Consider the following 17,842-nt stretch of genomic DNA (forward strand, 5'->3'; position numbering starts at 1 on the left):
GCAGGGAAAGTTTACTAAAAGAATAAGAGAAAATATATACTGAACAGGTGCTGATGTAGTTAGGTGACTAAATCTGGTGGTGGGAGCTTATGAAATTTCTTTTAATCTTATTTTCTCAGTGAAATAGAACATAAAATAATCAAACAGGATAATAGCAGACTCTGTTTTGGAATTGATATTTTAACTAATTATATATTGTGTAGCCTACTGCCTTAGTTCCAAAGAAAATTGAAAATGCTACAAGTGAGAAGAAAGTTGATTTTCAGCATTCATAGCCTTTTTCAAATTTCACTACTTCCCAAAACCATACACTAATATAAACAAAGATAAAACCTGAGTCTTCTCTACCCTAGGCTATCATAGATTCCTCTTCTACAAACTGCCAACTTTCAGTATCACTGTCATTCCAATAAGACTTTAAACACTCTAATCTCTACAAGTTCTAAATCTCCAAGAATAAATCCATTACTCTAAATATTACATGGAATTAAATGATCTTTAGCAAAGTTTCTCACTTTATTTTTTTCCTATAGCACCTAGTATTCTTATATATTCAAAAGTACAACCTTCTAAACATAAAACTGAACTTACTCTATGCTATGACAGATTTTCACTCAGATTTTATATTTTCCACAAAGCAGCCCCAAAATTACTATGATCATAATTACATTTATTATCCTTAAGGCACATTCATATAAAACAAAATCATATGTACAGTTTTTCATGCTATATTAGAATAATATTAAACATCTAGTATATAAATATTTAATATCTAAGGCATCTAAATACAGCATTAAATTTATACATTGATTAACAAAATACAGACATATCATAAAAACAATTTTACCATAATGGCAATCAAAAATTTTGTAATAACTCTTGGAAAATATGAATATTTGTTAAGTAACAGGGACATAAACCATGACCCCTAAAGGATACTCTTAGTGCCCTGGCCGGTGTGGCTCAGTGGACTGGGCGTTGTCCCATGCACTGGCTGCCAGTTCAAGGGCACATGCCAAAGTTGCAGGCTCTGATCCCTGGTAAAGGGGGTGCAGGAGGCAGCTGATTGATGTGCTCTTACATAGATATTTCCCTCTCTCCCCTTTCCTTTCCCCTCTCTCTAAAAATCAATAAACTATTCTTTTTTAAAAAAAGCTACTCTTAGTGAAACTACACCATTAAGTTTTCTTGGGTCTTTCATGGAAGTTGCAGAAACATGAATTAAAATGTTCAAGGCCCTCACAGAGCAATTTAAAAAATTTAAGCTAAAAAAAAAAGCTGAAAAACAAGCTTTGTGAATCATCACCTATATTATTAAACATCTACCCTCAGCATTTAATATATGATTACTTTCTTTTTTACTAATACGGAAAGGATTTTCAGAAGTCTTAGTGTCTTGAATCTTAATAAAAATAAGCCTATATGCTTATATGAGATTATAATATACTTCAATATTATAAATTCATGTCCCTAGTTTTCATCTGAACTATATGAGTAAAAAATAAACAAACAAAGCCCTGCTTATCTTCAAGGGTATCACAGAACACATTTTTAGGCTATCCAAGTAAAAATATTTACACAGCTGAGATTGGAAGGACACCTTAGAGAAACGCTATAAATCCATTAAATAGAGGTGATTTGCTGAAAACACATTCTTATTCATAACAACTAATATCACTTGTACTTATATCCTAAAAATATGAATCTATATAAAAAGGCATTTGTAAAGTCTAAAAAGAATATATACCAGATTATTTATATTACTTATCTTAAAGGAGTAGGATGAGGAGAGGTTAGCTTTAACTTTCTCTGCATAGCCTGCATTTTTATAACAATCAGTTGTGAGAAAAAATTTTTTTAAAAGAATCCTTATAGCAATGTTTTCCTTTTAGGGCCACATTAATGTAATTTATTTTACATTAAAATCTCTTCTGTAAATTTTGTATTAAATTAACAAAAAATGGTTAAAGAAGATAAAAAAAGATAGTGTCATAAAATGCTTATTATACATCAGGTATTACGTGACATGCTTTTACATTTTTCCTTTTATGGTACCTAGACCAACAACTTATAATTATGCATGAGGTACTAATATCCCCATTCCACAGATGAGAAAAATTAGAGGTCCAAAAAGATTACATTATTTGACCAAACTCATACAGCTAATAAGTGGCAGAGTTCCAATTTAAACTCTGCTGTGTGACACCACATTCTCTGGGAATCTTGTCAAACTACAGCGGGAAGGCAGGGGAGGGTGGGGCTGGGGGGCGGGGTAAGAGATCAACCAAAGGACTTGTATGCATGCATATAAGCATAACCAATGGACAAAAGACACTGGGGTGGGGAGGGAATGTGCCAAGGGGGAGGAGGGGAGGCCAGGGGGGGGGGGTCAATGGGGAAAAAAAGGAGACTTATGTACTACTATTTGTAATACTTTAAACAATAAAGTAAAATTTTTTTAAAAAAAAGGAATCTTGCCCTAACCGGTTTGGCTCAGTGGATAGAGCATCAGCCTGCGGACTCAAGGGTCCCAGGTTTGATTCCCGTCAAGGGCATGTACCTTGGTAGTGGGCACATCCCCAGTAGGGGGTGTGCAGGAAGCAGCTGATCGATGTCTCTCTCTCATCGATGTTTCTAACTCTCTCTCTCTCTCCCTTCCTCTCTGTAAAAAATCAATAAATACTTATTTTAAAAAAAGGAATCTTGTATTTCATCTCGCATCTCCAGAAGGCATTACAAAGCACTGAGCCATTTGATAATTTCTTAATAAACCTCACTGTGTAATATCCAAAGCATATTTTCCTCATAAAAATTTTGGTTATACTAAGTACTACCATAGTGATTTCACCAGACCTTTCTAACCCCGAGTAAATAATTTAACAAATTTCTAGAGTAGTGGCTATATATGACTTAAGTGAAAGACAAAATCTTACAGTGCTAACTGAAGAATACTGAATAATTTCATGTAAAGAAATTAATCTAATAAATTAGGCAAATTTTCAAACTATCTTAGAAGTCCAATGTAAATATGAAGATGCAAAAACACATAGACAATGTTAAGGTTCTATGTTTATAGGGGGTAGGTCAAGACAAAAAACTTGTTTTTATTACTCCATTTTGCTTAATTATTACAATTTTGCTTTCCTTGGCAAAAATAAATTTGTAGCTTTTCCATACGAATAGGGAAAAATGATCAAACCCATCAAAAATACCTAATTATTTCCTAGTGGTGGACCAGTGTGACAGTTTAGTGAATCTCAACTAAATTTTGAATACTTCATTTCTAAATTAAAATGTATAAGTAGTCTGATGCAAAGAGTTATAGAATAACAGTAAATAAACAGGTTCATCACAAGCTTGCTATAACACAAATCATTTTAATTATCACTGTCTTATTTTCCTCAACTGTAAGAAAGAAATAAAAATTCCTACCTACATTAATATTTTAGAAATTAAAGAGTAAGGAATGTAAGATCTAATTAAGCTGTGACTAATACTAAGTAACTTAAATAGTTTTAGACTTTTAAAAAGACTATCACTTTTTCCATTAATAGTAATAGAAATAGTTTAAATATGCACATACAGAAATTCAGAGCCTGGCTCTTTAAAAGATACTGGATTTCGATAATTGTTAATTTCCCAAACCCAAAATTTTCCTTAAAGAGAATCATATTTATTATATTGTAAGTTCCTTAAAAGGAACATAGTCTTTACCTATGTTATTTGTCCCTTTAAATTACTTAAATTATCCCTGTAACATTGCAGTTTCTAATGATTTTTAATACAACCTGCTGAACTATTTGAAGGACCTTTTGATAAAAACAACATTTTAAAGAATTAAGGGAAAAAATTATGTCCAAGAAAAATGGAATATGATTTCAAAGTTGAGTATTCTGTCATAAAGGGGCAATATTTATTGTAGTTTGCTTTAAATGGCTTTATTGCCAAGACCATAGAACCTCAAAGCTTTTCCTAACAATATATGTACATTTACTAAAAATAAAAGTATTGATTTCCATTCTTAATTATTTGTTTTACTAAAGCATTTTTGGCCACATCAAATCTATTAGCATTAAAAAGCAATATATATAGTTACTATTCACATTCATAATCATCTAATTACACACTATCTATTTGTAAGGTTCTTATTTTCACAAACTTGGAAGACTAATTAGTCAGTTAGTAAGACAGATCCCAGGTAGATAATTTCAACAGAAAAAAAAAATTATAAGAGGTAAAAAGAGGGATTTATAAAGTAAAAGGTTTGTCAGCATTCTAAGCCCACCAGCATGAGACCATATAATAAAAGTAGCAGCTTTCCACTGCAAAATTACTAATATTAGTAATACAGTACATTAAACATGCCATTTGAGATATATGCCAACCTAAATTGCCACATACGGCATATCCAGCTTATTATCACAGTTTGCATTTTCATATCCAGAGCCATTCTGCGTTTTAAACAAGATGTTAAACACATCAGTGTAAGTCAAAATGTGATAAAGCTTTGAAAGGAACATACCTTTCCCAAACAGAATAGATAAACACTTCAAAAAATAAAATTATTACTGTAAAGAAAACGTGGCTGGAAATTTTCAGTGGAGAAGGAATAAATAAAAAATAAAATAGCATTTTAAAGACAGAATTCGTACAAGTTGTTGAATTTAAACAAATGTTACTTTGAAAAACTTCACAAACCCCAAATTTCTTCAAAATAGAATTGTTCTGTATTGGCTCTTCATTTAAGATCAAGTCATGTTCACTTATAAGTGGAATCTAAAGAATAAAATAAATGAATAAACAAAACTGAAACATATTCATAGACACAGAGAGCTGACTGTAGGTTGCCAGAGGGGAGGGAGGTTGGGGGACTGTGTGAAAGAGCTGAAGGGGTTAAGAAGTACAAATTGGTAGTTACAGAACAGTCACAGGGAATACAGTCAATAATATTGTGATAACTATGTATGGTGCCAGGTGGGTACAGAAAATATTGGGGGACCACTTTGTAAAGTATATGATTCTAGCCAGTATGCTGTACATCTGAAACTAATACAAAATAATACAGAATGTAAATTGTAATTGAAAAATGTAAAAAGAGAACAAGTCATGATAGCATACCCATGATATGATTATCAATAACGACAATGAAACTTTGCTTATGTTTCCTTTGAGTTACACAACTGGTATTATTAAATTATGAGTACTTCAATAAAGATTACACCATGAATATTTTCATTTCAAATTCCCATCTGGTACTTAATGTCAGTTGGCTGTCAATTTTTTAATGTGTCCCTATACAACTAACTAATAATTTCATAAATCAGTATAAAATGCCAGATAAATTTTAATCTCATTTTCTAAGTATAAAAACAGTGCCATATTTTTCAAAGTATTACAAAATTCATCTGAATTTGATGAAGTATTAAGAGTGATTCTTATACAAAATATTTATCAATGATGCTGAATCTCAAAAATCAACTAAAACACCAGAGAATCCACCAATAAGTCTCAATTTTCATTGACATAACACATACCAATATCTCTATCGTTAACAAAACTTTAGTGCTTGAATGGCTTCAAATTCAACATAAAGAAACGTATGTGTTGTGCAAATCATTAATTTTCATAAAACTGGAAAATATATTTGTCCACATGCCAAGAGAGCTAAAAAGGCCTACATATTCAGATAATTTAAGAAATGAGAAAAATTTTATCAGATATATGATTCTAAACAGCTATGAATCAAAAGCAAACTAAAACTAGTAAAGAAAAACCACTGTCACTAACTTTAAAAGCCCCTCCCTGCATAGACAACAAGATATATAACAGTGAACAAATTTCAAAAACAGATTTTTATCTCCAGATCTTCCCTGATTATAGAAAAATATTCTTCACTGATATTTGTCCTTCCTAGGTCCCCAAGCTATTTTTCTTCTACACTTGGCACATACTTTCTTAATAAAAGATAGCTCTCATATTTTTTAACATCTTTTTCAGTCAGTGGTTCTCAACCTTCCTAATGCTGCGACCCTTTAATACAGTTCCTCATGTTGTGGTGACCCCCAACCATAAAATTATTTTCGTTGCTACTTCATAACTGTAATTTTGCTACTGTTATGAATCGTAATGTAAATATCTGATATGCAGGATGTATTTTCATTGTTACAAATTGAACATAATTAAAAGCATAGTGATTACTCACAAAAACAATATGTAATTATATATGTGTTTTCCGATGGTCTTAGGCGACCCCTGTGAAAGGGTAGTTCCACCCCCAAAGGGGTCGTGACCCACAGGTTGGTGACCCACAGGTTCAGAACCGCTGTTTTCAGTATTCCTAGTTGCCCTTAATCTTTTCCTCTCTAAACAAATTAGTCTTCTCTTTAATTCTACTTATATTCCCTAAGTGGAAAACCAGACTCCTCAATCTACAATGCAACTAGGTCATTCCTTCCTCCAAAGTGCAAATGTCACTATTTATATTTATACGAATGACACATACATTTTAATTACAGTACCACTGTCAGTCATTATATAGATACACAGATGTACTTTTTCTTTAAGATAATTCTTGCTAATGAATATCTCTAGGATGAGTATTTTTCCAACTTTTTTCCTTTTTCATATGTAGTACATTCTCTCTTACTTGCACAAGTATCTCCCTTACCCCACTCTCCCCCTACAGCAATATCCACTTTCTATCACAGTAATACCAAACCAATTTTGGACCCCTGAATATACAAGGAATTTTTCATATTTCCATGACTATACATTTTATCTCCTTGCTTCAAATGACCTCCTACTCTTGTCCAGGCAGCATATTGAAATTCAACCCTCAAACCCTGTCAGCTTTCTTTGAAGTCTTCTTTGAAGTCTACTCTCTTCTCTCAAGATCCTGCCATTGAAAGAGGTAGTTTCAAATTCTAGACATAATTGTATCATTATACAAGTATCAAATTTTATAACCAGTATTCATCATTCTTATTTCTTATCATTCCCTTGTTTGAGAGAAATATCGTCAGAGCATTTTGCACCTAGTTCTATCCACAAAAGGGAGCACATAATCGTCCATAAAGATGTTAAAATCTGGTCATGGTAGTAAGGAAGGTCAGGGGAACCAGCCAGGTAAGGAAACACTGTTATTTCAACCCACTATTCTCAATCAGCTTAAAAAAATAAGTTGAATTTATTAAGATGTAGGGGACATCTACATCTTAAAGAAAAGAAAGAAGTAGTGAAGATATATTTCCTCAGTCATATCCAAAAAAAGGGGGGAAAGTGTCGAGCAAAACCAAAAGAGACTGAAATACCTATTATAATAACATCACAAATTATTATCTGTGTTAGAAAACACAACTAAATGTTACAAGAAAATTATTGGCATACAACACATAATCTCTTGCTATCTTGGTGTCCTCAACTGTTAAATGAATATTCTGGAAGAGATCATATCTAAGCTCCATTCCTCTCATCTAGTTCTACAGGATTTTCCAATCCCTTTAAAAGAAAGCCTCTTCACTACTCCTAAATATCCTCATTAAAGTCTGTAGCAGAGATGCCATATACTATGAAAATTTTAAAACAAAACTCAAGGGAACAATAACAATAAAAGCACAGCTTTTTATGGTAAAGCAAAACATGCCCATATTCCTTTACAAAGAAAAGATGTTTTGTAATAATTCTAAGTCATACTGACCAAAGAGCTGCCTACATCTGAGTTCCTAGAAGCATCTGATAAATACACATCATAATTAACAAGAGAAAAGATTCTAGACCGATTTCAAACTAAAAAGTAAAACTAGGTTAGTTTTTCTCAAAGTACTTATGACTTTATAAAAAGCATAAATTAGTATTAGAAAAATTAAAATGAGTTCTACAAAGATTGACTGTGAATCAATAGTCTCTAAGAGCTCACTTGCCTTCAACACTAACTTCTTCAAAAACAAGTATTTCAAAAATAAACATAACACAAATTAAAATGCTAGTTTTTCTAAAATACTTAGTAACATAAAACAAAAACATGTACCACAATTCCCTATTTTGTGTTAATGAAAGGTACTACCCCATTCATTCTATTCTACCCTTCCCCCAAATTATTAGACCTTAAAATAGAATCACTGCCCAATCTAATTCCTAGAGCAGCAAATTATTAAAAATTTAAATGAAGACAAAACTTTCTTTTTTAGGATAAGAATGATTTTTAAAAACTGAGTCAATTGAGAGTCAGCATTTATTATATCCTAGAGGGAATACAGGACTTGAAGTCTTAATTATTAATAAGTTCATTCTGTGAAAATTTATCCTGCAAACGAATTATGGGGCCTTCAATATATAACTATTCCTAAATATATATCTAGTTTTCAATGTATAACTAGTCTTTAAAATGGAAAGAAAAGTTATTTCTCAAAACTTCAAAAAGTTTGCTCAGTTTCACAAGGAAAGTAAGAAACATTACAGTCTAAAATTTAAAAATTACTGAGTTCAGAATAAAATTAATTGGAAATTAGAAATATGCTGAACATCAGTAAGACAAAAACAGGTCTTAATTTTTTAAAAATTAATTTTATATGTCAATTATTAAATAAGTTTAATAATGGTAAAAAAATGTTTTATTTTCCACACCAAATAATCTTACCTGAGTCATTTTGTTGTTAAAAAACTCAAGATACTGATTTCATTTTTCATCTGGTCCTGTCAACGATGCTATGACAGGCCCTGCAGGAAGCAGCAAAAGATCAATGATGGAGTGCAGATATTATGTGTTTTCATGATCAACTTTTGCTATGGAAAAGGATATCCATATAATGGCTTGAAACTTAGCAAATATTGAAAGTATCGAAAGGTTTGTCAGTGTACATAATATTCGTTTTTATACTTTGTAGTCTTAAAATGTTTATTCTTATCTTTTTTATCAAAAATTTACAATGACAGTGAAGGATATATGTGAAATTTTAAAGAATCATTTTTATATTGATGAGAACTGATAAGAAAATAATAGTCCACAATGTCATAAATAAAAAATCTTGATTGAAAAATTAAATATGTTTAAACATGTGGGAATGATGCTCTTGATGTCTAGAGATAATTATTTTAATCTTATTTCATATATTTACCATAATTACCAATAAATTACCAACTATGGAAATTTTAAGCAAAATAAAATTTAATAGACTTTTCTTACAAATGGTAGCTTCAGAATCAAACAGTTATTGGCAATACTGGTAAAAATTCCTCAAGAAAAGTATATGTTACCAAAAAAAATCTGTACAAACTAAAACTTAACTGGGTAACTGACAAGTTACATTCAATAGATAAGAAAAAGTTCAAATTAGTAAAACTACGAGTAAGTCAAAACTATAAAGCTGTTTCACAGACTCCAAATGATTTTTAAATTCTCAATTATTTTTAAAAAGTCTATAGTACCTTGGAAAATTTAATTGACAATTTTACCTTAGGAACTGTTTCCATTCAAGGGCCAATTAATAAACAGGACAGTGATGAGATACCTATATTAATTGGGAATACTATTAGAACACACAAGAAACTTCTTTATATGTCATGGCAGTGTATTGTAAGTCAGTTTTTCCAACCCATTAAGAAATTTAAAATATAAATAAATAACAGACTGATGTTTTTAGAGTTTTTATTTAATCAAATTTTAATTTACTTGTAATAAAATGTGGTAAAGAATCATTTCAACAGCACTTCTATATTACATTGTAACATCCTAAAAATAATTTTAACATGCTATATACTTGTCTTATTTGTTGGAAAACTTCAAAACACTCAGCAAAGTTTGCGTGCCAAAGCTCCTAACATGCTGAAAAGATACACTTTATTTTACATGGGTTATTTGTACAATAAAAATAAATAAACAAACGTTAACCTAAGGTAAGAAAGCAAAAAGGACACAACGTACTTCCACTTTTTCTGCTCCCTCATGATTTGAAAATATACTTTCAAATATACTGGAATAGGAAAATTTTAATTTTTCTGAACTAACCTTATATTACTTTTGCTTCCATACCTAAAGCCACCCCTCCATCTTCTTTTTATGTGGATTCTATCAGACTTATGAAAATTAGTTTAGTTTCAAATATGTGCATATTGATAAATGAAAAAACTGATGACATATCTTTAAAGAATAGGATGAAAATGGAACTTTCACCAACCCGCGCATCAGAAAGTACTTATTGAAAAGTACTGCTTCATCTCTTGCATGTTGCATTTTATGCTATGACACTTCAGTCTCTGAGGGTCAGGTTAATTAAGCTCCATAGCAGCTGCAGTGCAATGTGAGACACACACTGCTGCGGTGCCCAACAGTCCAGTCCAATTACCTGTAGTATTCCAGCACTGGACAAGTGACAACCAACCTCCTCTCTCTAGTCACTTGCTCCCACTGGTCTACTGATAAATGTTAGAACAAACTAACCTCTTTTTGGAAAAGACTGCAAAGCTGAATGCACCTGCTGCAGGCTGCAATGATGAGTCCCAGAGAGATGTTTGTCAGTCAGATCTCTGCAGATGTTGTTTAACTTTATGCTAGAGCTGTATCCAAAGATGGAAATGAGATGGCAATCAAGCACACATCTCCCGCCCTCATTCCCCCAATTTTATTTTGAAAAGCTGCACTCGCTCATAAAGTTGTGCTTTAAAATACAGCTCCACTAAACTGGAAACAACTGAGGCTAAACTCTTATAGTAAAATATGTTAGGTTAAGCACTGAATTTTAGTCAACAAGTGGCGTAACTGCGTTCAATAAATGTCATTTGTGTCATGTAAGAGCTTAAAAATCTTAATTCCCTTAAACCAGAAGGGAAAAAAGCAAAAGTATAGCATAGGCAAGTTTTAATTGGTGGTTTGTTGTTCGAGTTTTTAGTGACACCACATACTTCTTATAGTTCCCAAGACACAGATAATTATTCCTCTTCGTATATTATACAAAACATCCTCAATACATAAATACTGAGCTAGTTCACCAATTGTGTACACTATATTTAACTGTTCCTGAAATCCTTTGGGGATGACATTTGAAAGACAATGTTGTTAGATGTACTGTATTTCCTTACAATGTCACAAATTCTAAATTATCTATTTTTCCAAAATCCAGAAGGCTTCAAATACCAAATTTTAAAGGACATTTTGTTATATTATTCATGAAAACACTGACACTATAAATGATGTTCCATAACTTACTAAATGGATGATAGAAGATATAACATCAGAATGAAATAAAATGAATAGCTAAGATTTTTGAGGCTAATTCAATCTTTCTAAAAATCCCATACCATAAAACATTTGCTTATATGAGTTAAGTATTATCTTTTGGAAACAAGTTTAATATAGGCTGTGCTATGCCAGTAACATTCCTTCAGATGTTAAGGTCTCCTATAGCTTAAAAGTGAGAAAGAATTAAAACAGCAGCAAATTTTCAGAGAGGTATTAATATCTAAGTGAGAGATTATGGTTCCTCCTTCAACTGAGGATACAGAGAGATAAAATATAAAGTAACCCACAACAATTAGTACGACAAATATAAATATTACAACTTTAAGATTTAAAAAAAAACATGTTATCTATCAGCAACTCTTTATCATACTGAAATCAAAGGTATAGAACAATGTAAAGATAACTATCCTATTAAACTGAACAATATTGGAAGTTATACTACTTGCTTTTCAACTTGACACAATTCTATTTATCTACTAATTTTGGCTTAAAATATATACCAATAAATTTCTAAGATGCTTTGAATCTAAGATCAAAGAGTATAAACTATAACTTTTAAAAGCTATTACAAAAGTATTCATGTTGTACTGCTAAAATCATAATACCCTTCCTTCAACAATGTAAACAAAAGAAGTGATCTATTTTAAACTGCTTTCACTCCTCTGATTTCCAAAGAAAAAAAGATCATTCTTACACAATTCCAATTCTAAAGGTTAAATTGGCCACTGAATTTTCCCCATGTCAAAATTAAGGCAGTCTGGGATATTTCCTTTACTAAAAGAAAAATTCATTTACATTCAGCTTTTTCATGATTTTTAAAAAAATGTAACATGCAAATGATTTATGGTTTTTTTAAAAAGCATCACCTAAGTTGGACAGTGATACAATTAAAATATAATAAATCTAGATATAATATGTTCAAATTTTAACATAAGGACCATGAAAGAAAACAATATATAGTAATTAAATGTGATTCAATTTTTAAGTGCAAATATGAAAACTGTATAAATTACACATAAATATATGCCAAGATTATAGTGAAAGATTCCTGTTTGATTGATATAATGAATATCTCCAGTGTCATACAATAGAATAAAAAAATAGGTACACAATGAAGTCTTCTAAAATCTAAGGCATATGAAAATATTTATTTTATACATCCTCTACTTCTCTAAACTAGTAAGTTTTTCCAATTACCTACCCGAACCAGTCATTAAATATTTTTAACAGATAAAATCAATCTGTTTATTAATAAAACTAAACACACCTTCAGATGCCAATTAAGAAAAGAACACTACTACCATTCTGAAAATAAATACAGCCACATAGTCCCCCAAATGAGAAAGCTGTTTTTTACTACATGGCAACACCTTTAAATAACCTAATTATAAAAACTGATATATAAATACATCATATTAGGTTGCTTTAATCAAGAAAAAAAGATATATCCATAAACCACCAGTAATGTTAGTACTGTGTAAAATTTAGATTTTTAAAAATAGATAAATGAATTACACCGCACAACAAAAAGTAAATCTATTTGTAGGTCTTTTTTTTCTGATTACAGTAATTGAAAAATGGACTTTTCAATCTTCATCATACAATTCCCCAAATTACTGTATTTAATATATGACATGCTGAAATACACAATGTAACATACAGTACTACAAATTCTAAATTCATATTAATTAATATGTAAAAATGTTTTATTTCAACCATAAACATAAAAAATTACTGAGAAAGGTAAGGTTGCTTAAGACATTTTAAAGACATAACCTGAGCAAAAATAAGAAAAGCAAATATGATAAATATCAGAAGATTATATTGGCTATACTAAAAACAATGCACATATCATTTGCATTGAAATTTATTAAAGCATCCCCAAAGTGTGTCTGTGTTCTGCATATATATCCTGAGGAAAGTTTTTGTCAAATATAGTAGTATTTTATCTAAACCTTTTGAACACAGTTACATTCTGTTTCAAAACTTAGGTAATTTGAGAAAATCCATTAGGTTACAACTAAAGTACACTTTCACCAAATACACTATCTTACCAAATGAGACACAAGAAAATGTTCATGGATTAAACATCAGGCATATTCATTCCAATAGAATAAAGAGTCATAAATACATATTGAAACACACAAAAATGGACTTCTGAATTACTGCATAATCCTACAAGAAAGTCCTTATAACTTCCCAATATAAAGAAAAGCTTTAAAATTTAGTTCATCTGAGATGAGCGATGTAAGTATGCCTTAAGTATATCTGTATATCGAAGTAAAAGAAGTGGAAAGGCACTGAGAGGTTGTTATTGTGAGGAATACCAGGACCTTAATTCCACAGGCTTGTGGTGAAGTGTGAACAGGAAAACTATTACAATTAAAGTCTATCAGAAGAAGAGAGATCCATCTGTAATAACCTAGTTAAATTTTGATTAAAACACAAAGTGTTCAGAATTAAAGCTTCTTATAAATTGCAAGGCTTTATCTTATCCTTAAAATTGATTCTATAGTGTATGATTGGTTTCCACCTGTTACAGGCAGAGTATAAGCTTTCTCGTATCCAGACATTTCAACTCACATTTGATCAGGTTACGTCACTGCACACACAAAATTTTACCCAACACATTTTAGTTTTCTTTCTTTTTTTTTAACGGATATTCTTTTTCTATAGGGAAAGCATGACTCGGAACTATAAATAAAATAACCAATTTCAATGTAATAAGAAAAAAACGCACCGCTAAGTGGACTAAGAACAAAAGATATAATTCTTGGTGTACCCTTTCTAAACCACTGAAAATAAACTGTATTCAAATGAAAAGGCATTTAATTTACTATTTGGAATATCCTTGATAAACACCAATTTTCTAAAACATCCCTGAACATCTGATACCGCCTCATGTATAATGCAAAAAAGCTATTTCATTTTCACCTACTGAAAATGAATTTAATTTACCATTGCAGTCTTTTCCTAGAACTATCACGTTATTAATTCTGCAATCAAGCTCTTTTGAGTGCTTTTATTTATATTTAGGTTTTTCACAATTCCAAACTAAATTTTTCCATCATGATATATCTTTTAAATATACAAATGTAAATATATTAGCAAACTTTCTTAATGCATAGGGAAAGTTTCAGAGACACGGAAAGCCACCTACAAAACTACACTCACAGGAAACAAACTTTCGAAGGACATCGTATCTAATAGATTACATTTTAGTTTAATAAATTTAATGTTCACCAAATATAACTACACTTAACTTATATAACAAATGACAGTTTCAACCATTCTAAGACCTTCTTAACCAGCATAATGGTCCATTTTCTACCAGCAAGTGATTGGCTATGAAAAAGAAATCCTCCAAATGTTCTGCTTACATTCATGACAGATGTCTTTGCTGTATTAAAGAACTCTTACTGAATTAGATCACTAAAAGGAAATCAGCTTTTCTTTGCCACCAGGAAAAAAAAATTAGCAGTATCGGTTCCCCTCAGCACTGAATAAAAAATGTTTGACCATAAAGATAGAATAGCCCCCAAAATGGCAGAAGTTATATCTAAGTAAAAGCAAATCAATTAACGTTTTATCTAGGAGATACACTAGTTCATTATGGAGTTTTTCCAATTAAACTTAAAATCCATATATTGAGAAGCAAAATGATTTTTAAAAAGATGAACATGCATAACTGTATAATACCTGAAATTTAAAAAGCACACTGAAAAGTACAAAAGAATTATACCACCTACGAAACTTGCCATATTCTAATGGGTTACAGTACCAAACAAACTGTTAACATATTTTAATCAAATACAGCTCTTAAGTAACAAAATTTTGAAGCATTATTTTACTTCTTACATAATATATTTTCTTGTCACAATTACATTAAAAACACAATATTTTAAAAATCCGAAGAGGCAGCACTTGTCCTCTTTACTTCACTCCAGGGCCAACAAACAAAGCAATGAAGCAGAAAGAGGTACATAATGGATTTAGAAGTAAATGGTCCATTCTTTAAAAAGGCTTCCTACCCCCTCTTCTGAATTCACTCTAGACTAATTGTCATTACAATGATGTCTGAAAACTTCAGAAGAAGCCTATTTCCTGATGCCAGCTGTCAATGTTTCTATCTTTAAATTTCAGAGTTTGCTGTGTTTTTCCCCCCAATAAGAAAGTATTTAGAAATACCTAGGAGATTCGTCTCGCAATTGGCCTATATCACAGACACACTATATCTATTATAGAAAAAAAAAGACATCATCAACAATGGAAATAGTCTTTAAGAATTTCCACAAACATTCTAATACAGTAAAGACATAAATAAAATAAAGTCTACACTATTAAGAATTTCTTTCAATACAGCAAACAGCACACAAAGAGCTTCTCTTTCTTTCCTTGGGGACTTATCAAAAAATCTCTTCACCATTGCACCTACCTGGGTAAAAATCTTTGGACTTAGACAGCTTGATGGTGGCTCCAGTTTCTTTTTGCAACTGAACAATTGTCTGTCCTCCCTTCCCAATTATAGATCCAGCAGCATAGCTAGGTATGAGAACCTTTAGAAAATACTGGCCGTCTTCTGAAAAAGGCAAAGAAATATACTTTGTTAACATGATAATTTAAACTTTGTATCCCCTCTCCACCCTCAAGAGAGAAAAACAGCAATTAGAACATTAGGCATATAGCTGAAGGAAATAGGGGGTTAAATTTTTTTAAAGAACAAAAATGAAACAATTATACTGAAAACTAAATATGTACAAATGTTTCCCATTTTGTAAGATTTATATTTTCAAACTTGGATTTAAAATCTAAACATGTTCTATTATTCTGCAGCACTGTAGAAACTGATGACTAAATTCCAGTTGTTATTCCAAACATGGAAGTCTTCCAATTCTATCTGGTTACTATGGTAAAACAAAATGAACTGACCCTTTAACAAAACTTCAAGAGAATTATAAAATGACAAACCTTCTCCTAACATACTGCAAAACAAATAAATGCACCGCAAATGGTGATGAACTATATTTGTTTGACATTAGCAAACACTTAAGGACTACAATTAGCCATTACAAATACCCTACTTAAAGTATGCAAAACAACCATTCTCCTACCAAATAATCCACCCAAACTGTAGGGTGTATTCCAAGCCTTCAATAACTGCCAGGAAAGAACTCAAAGTGATTTGAACTGGCAAATCAAAGTAATCCGGGGGTATTTCTTTAGCACTTCTTAGTCTACCATGATCTCCTTTAAGCTCATTAATTAAAAGACCTTAAGAATCCTGCCAGTGCTAAAAAGCTTAGGAGTCATTTATATCAAACACACTTAAAAATGACCGAACAGATAATGTTCCTTCTCCAAAATAACTACAACATTTAAAACGGAAAGGGGATAAGATGAACCAACAAGAAAGCATGAAATGAAATGTTTTAAAAATCAGAGCCAACTCCATAAACTTTAATTTCCGCAAAACTGATCATGTCTTAAAGAGGAAACACCCCGGAAAATCCAGCTTCCTTCGGTGAATGAAGGTTCCAAATTTTGCGGGTGTGTGCCATTCGCAAGCCCCCCATCCGTCTCTAATGCACATGCTGTAGATAAATTCACCTCTGCCGCGATGCATTGGGTGCATTGTTAAGATGACTCCCGTGCAAATGAAGAAGCGATACCGGTCCCGTTATAACTCATCTTCCCAGGAAGCGCAGGATGTTAACTAACAAGTCACAGTACCAGGCACCCCCACCCTCCTATGCACACCGCGGAAGACAAATCAATGAGAAATTTGCACCGACAATGTAAGTGCGGTAGGAGCGTGCACTCCCGGAGATCTCGCATACTACTTGTGGCCCAACGCGAGGGGATGGAGAGGAAAACTCTCAGGTGCCCCAATCGTTGGCTCTCCGCTCCCCAAGTGCCATTTATTTATTTATTTTATCACACTGTTCAATGCAGCGCGCATCTTCGGGCGGCCGTCACCTCGCTCGGGGGGTCACCCTCCTCCTCCTCCTGGACGGACCCCTTCGCCCAGGTCTAGGATATCTAAAGGGTCAGCTTTTCGACCGATTAAATGGAAAGATAGGTCTATTCCGAAAAATCGGTCGCCATTTTGATGAATGATAAACACAGACATGGAAATGTGTCCGGACGGCGAGGTGCGGGGCAGGTGCAGGGGAGGGGGCGCGGGGCAGGGGCGCGGGAGCCGCGGGTTCGGGCTGGAGGTGTCCGGGCCGCGGGAGGGAGGGAGGGAGGGCGGCGGGAGGGAGGGAGGCAGGGCGGGCGGCGGGGGATGGGGCCGGCGGGGAGGTGGAAGCGATACCCACCGCCCGTATTGGTCCTCTTGGTGCTGCCGCTTCAGGGGGGGCTTTCTAGCGGCCTTTTCCGCGAGTCCGGCGGGTCCAGGTCTATGGGAACCCCAGTGTGGGTCCCGTTCTGCTGGATGGGGGCTGCCGCCATCATGTTTGCAGTTCCTGCCGCTGCTACGGGGAGAAGGTTCTCCCTTTTGTTTTGGCTTTTTTTTCTTTTTTTTTTCTTTTTTTGCGTTTGGAGTTTCTTAAGGTTTTTTTTTTTTTCTTTAATCGGATCAATAGAAATCTCTAAGAAAAAAAGCTA

The 17,842-nt window shown here is 32.7% G+C and overlaps 1 protein-coding gene across 3 annotated transcripts in view; it reads right to left on the reverse strand.

Annotated features, from left to right (window-relative positions):
* NOVA1 (NOVA alternative splicing regulator 1) overlaps positions 1 to 17,819 on the reverse strand; it is a 146,805-nt gene extending 128,986 nt beyond the window's left edge. Inside the window, exons 1-2 of one of the 3 annotated variants that reach the window (XM_006104911.2) lie at positions 17,554 to 17,819; positions 15,669 to 15,812 (exon numbers count right to left, since the gene is read on the reverse strand). Coding sequence is in view for 1 of the 3 variants with exons in the window: in XM_014447150.2 (XP_014302636.1) it covers positions 15,669 to 15,812; positions 16,841 to 16,865 (169 nt within the window). In the remaining 2 variants the exon portion in view is untranslated. Of the gene's footprint in view, positions 1 to 15,668; positions 15,813 to 16,840; positions 17,020 to 17,553 lie in introns of those variants that run through there. The other 2 variants (XM_014447151.2, XM_014447150.2) reach the window with 2 other exon arrangements.
* Between the last annotated feature and the right edge of the window lie 23 nt (positions 17,820 to 17,842).

Source organism: Myotis lucifugus, unplaced genomic scaffold (assembly GCF_000147115.1).
Source record: "Myotis lucifugus unplaced genomic scaffold, Myoluc2.0 scaffold_619, whole genome shotgun sequence".
NCBI lineage: Eukaryota > Metazoa > Chordata > Mammalia > Chiroptera > Vespertilionidae > Myotis > Myotis lucifugus.